The sequence below is a fragment of the Neolamprologus multifasciatus genome, chromosome 6 (assembly GCF_963576455.1).
Source record: "Neolamprologus multifasciatus chromosome 6, fNeoMul1.2, whole genome shotgun sequence".
Taxonomy (NCBI): Eukaryota; Metazoa; Chordata; class Actinopteri; order Cichliformes; family Cichlidae; genus Neolamprologus; species Neolamprologus multifasciatus.
Genome location: NC_140444.1, coordinates 19,802,602 through 19,814,700, shown reverse-complemented (window position 1 = coordinate 19,814,700; position 12,099 = coordinate 19,802,602). Strand labels below are relative to the sequence as shown.

Here is a 12,099-nt window from a genome sequence, read left to right as displayed (position 1 = left end):
GCTCTCTCCCTCTCTATTGTCCTGTGCATATAGGAATGCTATACATTCTTTGCTCTCACCCTGTGGGTGTAGAATAGTTAAGTGAGGAGTTCCCGATCCTCTTATCCTTCACTTACTTGACTGTTTTACAGCCCCTGTTCAATTCAAAGTGTGTGAGAATGAAGGAGATAACAGCCTCAGACATGCAGGGAGAATGAAAGCGATATTGCAGGTACCGAGACAGTAATTTCAGAGAAAATCAGTCTGCTAAATCCTTCGATGATTAGCCTGCAACTGACTGATCACATTATTTAAAGATAATTTTTACCGAGATGAGTAATCGCACAGCTGATTACAGTGGTGAGATGCGTCTATCAACAGCAATTACAAAGTAGATAATGAAGCCTCAAATCAAGTGATCGTGCTGTAATATGTTGACAATATGAACAGCAGAAGATAATTGTAACAGTGATCCCAGATAGCGGGGGTATGGATTTCAAAGAAAAGCTCTGGATTGGTGCGAAATGATTAGCTCTAAAGCCTGTGAGTGATAAAATTGTTCCCGCTGATCATTTCAGGGCAAAGTTTACATTTTTTTTCTCCATTTTTACTGAGCAGTAGAGCTTGAAATTATCTGCGCTGTGAAGACACAAAGCCATTTTCACCACAGCAGTTCTGTCTAAAGAGCCATTCGAGATAGATTTTTCCGAGTCTCTGCTGCACCCAACATTTGTTATGTTTGTTGGTACACACCAGTTCGCGGAAAGTTTAGAGGAAAAGCTGCCCGGCGCTGCTGAATACGAATGATTTTAACCTGATAGCAAAGGAATTTAGTGTTTAGGAGATAAGACTGAATTTCTGCATTTCTGTGTTTTAAGGCAAGAGATGGTATCTTTCATTAGTGTTTAAATAACAGATCAGATTAGAGAGTGTAAATCTCTGGTGGGTGATAGATATTGGCTCGCTTTGGATGCACGAGCTGTGAACCGAAAACATGAACTGTTGAACCGCATTCACACCCATTCACACACACACACTGGTCGGTTTGAAGTGGTTTTTGGAGTGGAGACAGTTTCTTAGGTTCATGGAAATGTCTGCAGTGTTTTGGGTTATAACTGTGGTGCGTGTGTTTGTGTGTGTGATAGACTGACTGTTAGTTCAGCATGTGTATTATGGCTGCAGCAGCATTGGTGGAGTAATAATTGGTTTCTGAGGCGGTTTGTTATTTTCAGTCTGCAAGGCTGTACTACTGCGCATCAACATGGGTCTGAGGTGTTAGGGTTGCGTGTGCGTGTCAGACTTTTATGTTTGTGCGAGTATTCATGTGTGTATGTACAGAGATTTGGCACACTGTGCATGTTTGCGAGTGTGTGTTTACTGTGTGGTTTCTGGGCTTCTAGCATCTGTTTATGACTGCGGGGATTATCACCATGCTGCAGTGTGACATTAGCTCAGCGGAGTGACTCTCACACCTCGGACTACTGGCTACTCCGTCTTCATTCTCTTCCAGCCAGACTTTGACTAATGAGACATGGCTGTGGAAGCACTCTGAGGCTGTTTGTGCACACACACACACCCTCACACACTGTGATATAAAAGATAGAGATACGTTCTTTCAGATGTAGAAGGAAAAAGGCTCAACAGTGGGTGGCAATTGCAGACTAGTTTAGCCTATAAATGTGCGGCATGTGGAACTGGTTCGTGCTACACATTTGTCTTTATACACAAAATCATCAAATAAACTAAATCACTACATGACTGGACAGATTTCATTGTTTGATTCAGAAGTTTATGTTCAAGCAAATTCTTTTGCAGAACTTTAAAAGTGAAGTGACAATTAGCAGCTGAGCCACGCTCAGTGGTGATGGAGAGCTTGCAATAGGTTGACTGTTGAGCTGTTAATCTTTTAGACAGTGCTTCCTTAATTAGGCTAATGCAGCAGTTCAAATTAACAAAATACTGAGAGCAGAATCAGCGCTGAAGACCAAAGTGAGAAATGTGCAAAGTTGAGTCGTAAAAACTGGCAAGTCAGCTGATGTAGCCTCTGTAAGTAACAGCAGACTTTGGAGGTCTTAGTTACAATGTAACTACAAAACATTTCAGCAGGCTAAATGTTTTGTAGTTACATTGTAGCTCTCAGATTTAACTGAGAAACCTGTTAAGAATCATCACTGTTTTTTTCTGTAGTTTTGTTTCATAAGGGAACTTTTCAAATCTCAGAAAAACTATTTGTAATTTCTGCCTCTAATGAACAACACTTAACCATTTACGTGGGTTATTACACAAATGTATTTAAGATTGTTTTAAATGTCCTACATATCATGTTGGAGTAAATCACATGTGACGTCAGCCACATTGTGCGTGTCATGTTCATGCAGAGTTTATGTTGGGGCCGGGGAGTCATAGTCAGTACGATCTAGTGTGTAATGACACATAAGAAGTCCAAAATGTTTGATTACATGTATAATAACTTAAGCTGGACCCTTTATTCTCATTTCCAGCTGCATACTATTATTCTTGGACTCCACTAGAGTTTCCTTAATTCAAAGTTTAAAATAATCCTTATTTATCTTATACTGGATGCTGGTTCACTCCTCATCTGCTCGCTGAAACAAAACACTTTAGCTCCTCACCCTTGAAGGCCACCCTCTTTTGAAGCCAACTTTCTTTTGATTGGCTGCCCTTCAGAAACAGAAACTTTGATCAGCAAGAAAGTAGAGATGAGTAGAGAAGGAAAACACACACACACACGCTATCCGAAATGGGACACTCAGTCTGAAGGCCAAGCTTCTGGCTCACGGGAATTATTTGTACAAACACTGAAATCGATATTTGAAACTTTGGCAATGTTTAATGTTTAAAATAAGAAAATTCGTGGCAGGCGCACTTTAATGTTATTCGTGTTATGTTCATATGCAATGTTGCAATGATTGGCTGAAATGTCTGGTTATGTATGATGGTAGCCTTTTATTTATTTTAAGTATGGCAGACGGTTTGTTTTTGTTGCAGTCTACTGTAAATAACTAAGTTACTTTTTTTAAATTAATTTCAATGATTTAATTAATTCAGTGCATAAATTAGTCATGAAAATAACTGTTGGCTGCTTTTTTTCTACATCACTGTATTTGGAGCTGCCCATCAGAAGTCTAAATTATCTGTTTTTGATATCACATTGTTTGTAATGTGTGAGAGTGTGCGAGGAAAGTAAAACCGTTTCAGACTTTTATAATATTTGTAGAACTAAAGCAGGAAAAACAGAAGAACTCTGCACGGGAATCCTGGCCTGTAAATCTGAACAATCTCTATGTTGTTAATTGCTAAATATATTATAGATAATGTGATGATCAGACGGATATTCTAGTGAAGAAATGAATAAAAGGTTCATTAAAACACACTGATAACTCGGCGGCACCGTGGAGCATACTGGATTTGATCTCTGTGTCCTGTCCCTACTTCATTTTGTGTTTCCTAGTCTGACAGCATTGCCTCTATTTTAAGGCGATGAGCTCATACCACCTCTCTGCTGTCGTTCCTCCTCCCTATCTCGAACACCAGTCCGTACACTCTCCCAGGGGGATGTCTAGCCCACTAACGGGCGCTCATGGCTGGGCAGGACCTACAGGGGGAGTGTGCCTCTCCGTGGGGCCATGTGGGGCTCTTAGCTGCCAGAAGCAGCCTTAACGGAAGAGGAGTGAATAATTTAGAAACATCATTTCTGCGGGATGTTAAATATTTAAGCAGCCTCTGATGTAACTGTGGAGTGTGTATGTGTGTGCGTGCGCGCGGGCACGTTCACATATTTGTGCTCTTGTGGGTGGAAGATGGACACAGAGGGGGTGACGTTATTTAAGTCCACATCGGCTTCTAGTGATGCAAAAAGAGGTGAAAGACAAAGGTTAAGAGGAAAAAGTCAACGAGAGAATGAAAAAGAGATTTGGGGAAGTTTTGAAAGGAGCTGGTGTTTTTGTTTGAAAATGTGTAGTACTTCTGTTAGTTTGTATGTTTTTTTTTGTATAAATCACACTCAAGTTTTCTTCTTAGTTTGAAGTAACTTCTAGTTCCTGCCGTGTTTTCTTTCTTCGTCCCCTCCTCCTCTCTTCATTCCCGTCCAGTAGCACCCAGCTCAGCATCCATCGTTTGGGCCTGTCAGTGTGTGCGGGTGTGTTTGTGTCAGGGTTAAACTGTTTCAGCAGCCTGTCTCTCATTGTGTCACTCTGTTGCCTCCCTCTCCTCTGACACACATCAAGCACACACACATCAACACACACTGCACACAAACCTCTTCACTCCACTCAACCAGGGTTAAATGATCGCACCCAGATTATTAAACTCACCCGAGTCGTCTCCACTGTGTGTGTGTGTGTGTGTGTGTGTGTGTACGTGTGTGAGCGTGATGGGTTGTTGTGAGTTCTTCCCCTGTGAGGGCCTTGTTTACTCAGTGGGGTCCTTTTCACACATTCGGTAGCCCGGCCAGACTGCCTGTTTGTTTTTCCCACATCGTCTCCTCTCCTCCGTCTTTGTGGCAAAAACGCCCCTCCGCCCTCCCTCCATCTGAACCCCTTCCCTCGTCTTCCTCCGCCTGTGTTCCCTCCATCCTTCTCGAGTTCACTGTTTGTCTGGCAGCCATGTTGTACGCCTAAATCATGGATAACCGTTTTCTTTCAGTGTCCATGCATGACCACGTATGTGTGTCTCCATCAGTCTCCCAATTATTTCATGCTCTCAAATCGTATTACAATCAAAACAGTGCAACAGAATTTAATACAAAGTCCAGGAAACACAAATCCTACTTTAAAACAGCTAATTATACACAAATGTACGAGCTTCCAACCGCAGTCTTTGGAACGAGCAAGGTCGAGTTTATTCCCTAATTCCTGTTGTATTTCTGCAGGCGCCTGAATCGGAATAATCTGGCTGTCTTTCCCGAGCTGCTTTTCCTGGGAACAACGAAGCTTTACAGACTGTAAGTCGTGTTTTTATTTTTATTTTTTGTCTGTCACTCATATACCCTTCATGGTTAACCGAAATATTCTCTAACTATTAGTATGTTTAGCTAAGAAGCCTTAAGATGATCTAGATAAACTTTCATGTAATGGTGTGTTTGTGTATATCACCACAACGTTTGCACAGTTCACTGAATAGGACTCAAAATTATGTGAAAATGTATGTTGCAGATCCTGCAAAGCAGAGGGAAAAAAACAATGAGGTTTTGCTGTGTGACCCAGTCTGGGTGTTTCACTTGGATGAAGGAGTGAGAGAAGTGAGAGAGCAGATTTTACATGGCTCTCTCCATAAAAGCCAGTTCAGTAGCTAATGGAGATTAGCACTCCAACAGCTGCTGCCCACTGGGAGAGAGGTGTGTATCTGTGTGTATGTGTGCTTGTGTGTGGTTGTGTAGGAGAGGATGAAGAGGAGAAAGTGAGCATGACCGACTTACTGGTATAAGCAGTGAACAGGTTTCCCTCCTGAAGTTACATTTTGTGTTTCACGGGCAGAAAACAGTTTTCGTTACAGAACATAAATGTTCCAGGTTGCATTGAAGCCGACGAACCGCTGTTTGTTGTCATCGAGCACCTTCCGCTCCCCTCGCTGCCCCATCGTCTGCGCTGCAAACCGAGCACTACAGGGCTGGGCTGCAACGCCACTGAAACTGTGGGAACTAACTTCCCGTCACGGTCATTTGCGGTCTCAGGGAATAATTATGGTTGCATATATTTATATGAGTGGCTGAATGTATTTACAGTATCTGAAACAATATTGAAATGCTCAGATGATTCAGAGTGTGTGAAAGTTGTTTATGTTCTGCGGCTGCCGCAGTGGCCGGCTGGGCATGACCTGTTGTGTCTAAGGATGTGTGTCTGCCTGTGTATGAGCAAATGTGTGCGTGTGTGTTTCCCAAGGCCAAGAGCTGGCATTTTGCTCAGCGTGTGGGCTGAGGTAAAAATACTACTTGGATATATTGCTCTGTGCTCAGCTTGTTGTAGACAAGTTGAGTGCGAGTGTATATCTGCCTCTATATGCATGTGTTTGTGCGAGCCTCAGTCCTCCAGGTGTATGTGTTTAGAGGAGAGCCCCTCAATGGCAGCTCATCTTATCTGAACCGGCACAGCTCGTTCCATAGAACCACATTTAAGCTGCTGTGTGGTTATTTCTCAGAATTAGGTTAAATTATAAAACCCACGGTGAACAGAGAAAGAATCAAAACACAAACTTCCACAGAAAAATGCTGTTAAACAGGTTTCTCAGATGTATGGAACTCATTCAGCTTGAATGGCAACCACAGAGGCTTGGCCAATAGTATTTAAGGCTGTTTGGTCAATATTAAATCCTACGTCTGCTTCTCTACACCCCCTACAGTTTATTTTAATTTTAGAAATCGCAACGAGAAACTCCTGAGAACCTCTGAAGTGGGATCTTGTTAAGTTTTATATTGAGGGTTGTAGGTATGTGCTAACTTGACCGGCTTTGGTTCTTGCAACAGTACTTCTATAAATGAACACTTGCTCAACCTGCTATTATGAAAATTATGTTTTCACTGTTTTTGGGGCTTGGAAAATCTGTGTATGTGTGTGTCTGTGTGTGTGTGTGTGTACAAGAGTATTTATGGTATGTGTTCAATCTTTGCTCAGCACAGCAGTTTAAGGCATTCGGGACTAATTTAAACTGTTCTGAGGTCAGGTGTGAGAGATGCTTTGAACTTGTGCAGTTAGTTTGTTTAGTGAAATACAAGTCTGAGCATAAATCATGCCTGAATTTTGTTAACCTGCAATAGTAAGGGTAACATACCTTTGGCATATAGCACACTGGAGAGTGTTGTGCCATCTGATGTTCTACATAAATTCGTGTAGTATGCTACGCATCATTTGATTGCTGTAGAACTGCAGGGAGATCTTGATCCATATTGCTGGAGATGATTCAGACTTGTTCCCGCGGGTTTGTTGGATTTGTCACAGGTTCTGTTCATAATTAATAAGAACAGAATTTCTACGCAGCCGGGAGTGGAGGGTCTCTGCTTTGGTGGCTTCGGGATTTAATCTTTGCTTTTTGAGGATGATGTAGTTCTGTTGGCTTCACCAGCTCAAACTCGAGTGGTTCACACCTCCAAGTTTGAGGCTGTGGGTCTCAGATGGAATAGGGTGGAGCACCAAAGTGGAGGAGTTTAAGTACTACGGGTTCTTGTTCAAGAGTAGGAGGAGAGTGGAAGAAGACACTGACAGAAGAAAAGCATTTAAAAGCATGGCTGTCAATTTGTTGGTTGATCTACATCACTAGCCTCATCTGTGGTCACGAGCTCTGGGTAGTGACCGGAAGAAAGCGATTGCGGATGCAAGCTATGGAGATGGGATGAGTCCCCTCTCACTGATCAGTCAGAAGGGACTCAGAGTAGAGCCGCATCAAAATGAACCAGTTGAGGTGATTCGGGCATCTGATTAAGATGCCTTTTGGATGCCTACTGTGTGAGGTGTTTAAGGCATGCCCAACCTGGAGGAGGACCTGGACATGGTATAGAGATTATATCACATGGGTGGCTTGGGAATGCCTCGGTGTCACCTACTCTTCAAATGGAGCATAGCGTAGATAGCATGTTGTCACGCAGGTTTTTAAGCAGATATTTGGAAGCAAATAGGAGCCTCCTTTGCTCAGTGAAAGAATGCAGCATAGTGCAGGTCTTGTTTTAATATTTATAGGCTGTTTTTTTGCTTCAAATCTTTATCAAACCAAATATTTAGACTAAAAAAAACCAGTTGTTTTTTATTGTGCTAGAATACAAAATGAACGGAATATGAACACAACTTTTTCAAATGACTCACAACTGAAGCATATCATCAAAAGCACCTGCAGTGGCCCAGTTATTGCATGAATATGTATACTGTGCACACAGAATGTCTGATGACTGAATTCCTCATTCATCCATTTCTCGGTTAAACTTTAAACTGGATGACACCGTCCAAATATTAGCCGTGAAGCCGAAGGTCGAAATGTCCTAGAAAAGGCTGCTGTGTGCTTTCTCCTAAAGCCTTGCAACTTTGGAAAGAAGGTTTCTGTGATGTGGTGACAGCTGGCACGCTCATACTTGTGCTCCAGTGTACTGAGAAGACAATAAAACCCTGTATTATCTACAGCTGACAATAGCTGCTTTTCAAAAAACAGTGTACTTGGTAAGAGCTTATGTTATTTTTACACGCCGTGGGTTGTCTCTGGACATATTCTCACACTTTTACTTGTTGCTCGCATTAGTAAACTCCTCGAATACCTTGTCAGATGTTTTATCATATTGCTTGCATCAAAGGTGATGTTTGACAGTCCCCTCGACAATTTAGCAGAGCTCGGTCTGCAAAAAAATATTTCCAGCATGCTACCTGGCAAGGATGGCATGCTGAAGTGTTGTCACTGGGCAAAAAGTCTGTAGCTCACTGGTTGCCATGGATATTTGTACCAAAATTTGTGCCAACCTACTGAAGAATTTGACATATTTCTCCAGATTTATAAGAATTCTTGCCCGTTGGTGGAAGTAGAAGAATGGGATAGATCACAGGAATTGTTAGGATGAGACCATAAAATTTCATGGCGTGTCCTGTGCTTGCAGCTATTATATCTCTAGAGTTATATAAATTTTGATGTCTTTACTGACATCTGTGTTTCCTCCATAATGGCTAAAAACCAGTGAAATCTAGCAGTGAACATTTTGCAGCTTTTTGGATGGAAATTAGCTGCTTCTAAAGAACAAAGTTTTGAGTTTGAACATGCTTGTCGTGGATATGTGATGTGCATAAACATAAAAAAGGGAACAGCAAGTCTAACTGCTAATAAAAAGTCGTGTGTCTTTTTCATCATTTTCATTTGCAACACCTGTGTCTGCACCCCTCCATCCTTCACCTCCCAGCTTCCCCAGCACCCGAGGGCCCAGACTGCATTAGATTATGAAGACAAACACACACACACATCTGGAGACACCATGTGGTGGGCATATCCCCAGAAAACTCTCTCTTTGTGTCTGTCTCTAACACACACACACAGCCCTCCTTTTCCCCCTTGGCCTATTGTTGATCACTGAATCCACCCTGCAATAATACTGAGGGCCACAGCTGTGACTGTTTGTTCAGAGAAAGAGAGCAACTATAGAAACTGTGATTAAACAGAGCCACTTCATTAGATGGAGTCTGTAAAAGGAGACAGGCTGGTAAAATCTCACTGCAGTGGGCAATAACCAAAAGTTACCTGAGCCAAACAAAGACAAGGTCAGAACACACACACACGGGCACAAATCTTCCGTTTTATGCATTCTGACTGTGACACGTCCCCACGCTTCACCCCATCAGGTCTCCAAATTGACCTTCGTCACAAGCAAAATTACAAAATTAATAATAGATCAAGTATAAAGAAAAGCTAACAAAGAAACAGAACAGCACAATACAAACCTCAATTCTGAAAAAGCCAGGTCGATGTGTGAAAAAACCAACAATGCGACAATCTGCAGGTCTGCAGAACGTCTGATAGGGGATTCTAGGCTCTCAGCAGTCGCGGGTATTCTTTTTTGTAATTTTTGTTTCATGATACTCCAAATGTCCAAAGCTGTGGACTGCAGGTAGGCCAGTTCAGTGCATGGACTCTTCTACCACAAACCCATGCTGTAGGAAAAGATGGAGCTTTAGTTTTATCATTGTCTCACTGAGATGTGCAGAACCTTTCCTTAGATAAAGGTTGTCTGGATGGGAGCATACGTTGCTCTAAAACTTGTCTAACCTTTAATATTAATGGTGCCTTTCCACATGGACAAGTTGCCTCTTTCATAGACACAAATGCATCCTCCATAGCATCAGAGCTGCAGGCTCTGATAACAAGCTGGATCGTGCCACTTCTTTTTATTCTGGAGAAAGTGGTGTCCATGTTTTCCAGAAAGAATTTCAAATTTGGGTTCCTCTGACCACAAAACAGGAAATGATAGAAAATGACGATAGGTTTGGTCTTGGTCATTAAGACAGTGCTCAGTCAACAGAACAAGAAAAAGTCACAAATATGGTCAGGTCTTCAAGTTACTGCTCACCTTTATTTTAACAAAAATATTTTATTAACATACAATTTTATCTGAATAGACTTATACACATAAAAGATAAACATTGGAATGGTGCATTTCTCCTATTTCTGCTCCTTTGTCTTTACGTCTTTTTAAAAATGTTCCTGGTAGTTTACTTGATTTGTACCAGAAAATATATTTCTAATATGTTTAAATATTGAAAGTATATTCCCAAGAACTTTGACAGCAAGTCAGCCATTGAATACCTGTGGGAAACAGATGAAATGTTTGGTTTTTCAATTATGCTTTTTGTCCACTGATTCCTGTTGAAATGCTCAGCAAGTCTTGAAACCACTGCCTATTTTCTATTTAGCCTCTTAGCCTTTCAAAATCTGTCATAGACGATAACAAAGGCACTCAACAGGATATAGATATCTGTTAGCTATGCTGAGATCACTGAAATATTATAGTTTCTATATTATAATTGTTTCGTAACCACCACTGAACAGCTGTTTCTGATGCATTTTGTAAACAATCCACAGCCTTCATGATTTGTCAGAGGTGCATACAGACACAGTGCAGCATTAGGTTTGCTTCCTCTCCTCTGTCTCTTGTCTCCCTTTGCTGGACAGAATTCAGTAGCGAGATGAAAGAGGGAAAGATGAAAGACGGGTTGATAAAGGGATGGGGTGATGGGAGGATAAGAGAATGGGTCACTGCTTCCACAGTTGAAGAGTATGAGTATGAGGCTAGATTCATGTGACAGTTTTTGTATGCATTTAAGTGTACATTTCTTTCCTTTGTGGACACTTCTGGTCAACAGCAATGGCTTAGCAGGTGCCACTACAGGAGATTTCTTTATTTTTATTTTAGCTTTCCTGTGTGTTGTGTTACGACGGTAGAAAACTATGACAGGCTCAGAAGAAGGGAGCCAAAAAAAATCTAACTAAAATAACATCAGTCTGACAGAAAACATGTGGAAAACATGATGGAGGAATGTTATTCACGTATTAGTCAAAGAATGGTTTTTTTTTTTCATTTTGAAATGCAACATGTATTACGTGAAAAAGAAATGTGCAGTTATTGATATTTTTAGACACTGATTTATGTAGACTACATAAAACCTACTTTTAAAACCCAGTTTGTGCTATGGTTAGGCAATTTGCTCGACTCTGAGCTTCCTATTGTCCCATTGTGGGCTTGCAGGTGACTGATGACACTGTTGCAAATGTGGGAAAACACAGGAGTTTAACGTGCACCCATTTGGGGAAGCACTATCAGTCAAACACACAAAACACGAAACTCTGGTGTGAGAGAGATACACACAATAAAATAAGAGTTTATTTTTCACTTCCATCATCAAGAAGCATTTACACTTTGGTATAAAATAATTTACTATACAACGTAATTATTTAATTATTGGGTTATCAGCCAAACTGTTATAGAAAAATCAGACAATGACATTTGCTGGATCTCTATTTTTTTAAGCCTTGACCTTTAAGTTTTACTAACTGGTTCAGTTTTTATGTTTAAAATATCTCATCACCACGTTGTTCCAGCACACAGCGAAGGTTTTCATCAATTTCAAAAATTATGAGTGGGGGAAAAAAACACTTGTCTCTCCACTGAGAAGGAGAATCAGCATCGAAAAGTTGACTGAGAGGTGGAACGTCAGGTCTCTCGCACATTTAAGCAGAAATAAAGCGAGGTTTGAATTAATGAGCTGGTGAGACAATGTTTTGCGTTGTGTGTGTGTATATATGTGTGTTTATGTGTGTGTAATAGTCTCTAATCCTCGGCTAAACGGTGCCCTGATGAGGCTTTACCAGGCGGCATTGTTGCTTAGCAGCCTTGAAGGTTGTGGCTTTGTCTTGTGCGAGAGCTTAACCCTGCTGCACACACACAAACTCGCCCGAGACGACAGGCCTATCATAATGGTTGCACTACAGCGTCGGGGCATCTTTCATAAGATTTCGCCTTTCCCCGTTAACTAACAGAGAGGGAGGGGGAGAAAACACAAGGAAGCGAGAGGTCAAAGGTAAAGAAAATGAAATTTTCTCCGAGTAAATAGTGTTTTTTAATTAAGACAGAGAGCGTTAGGGCAT

General features: G+C 41.3%; 1 protein-coding gene across 8 annotated transcripts in view; it reads left to right on the top strand.

Annotated features, from left to right (window-relative positions):
• Nucleotides 1-12,099, top strand: part of slit2 (slit homolog 2 (Drosophila)) — a 105,294-nt gene that overhangs the window by 6,144 nt on the left and 87,051 nt on the right. For all 8 annotated transcript variants that reach the window (XM_085162242.1, XM_085162243.1, XM_085162244.1 and 5 more), the window contains exon 4: nucleotides 4,871-4,942. In XM_085162242.1, coding sequence (XP_085018368.1) covers nucleotides 4,871-4,942 — 72 coding nt within the window. The remainder of the gene's footprint in view (nucleotides 1-4,870; nucleotides 4,943-12,099) is intronic.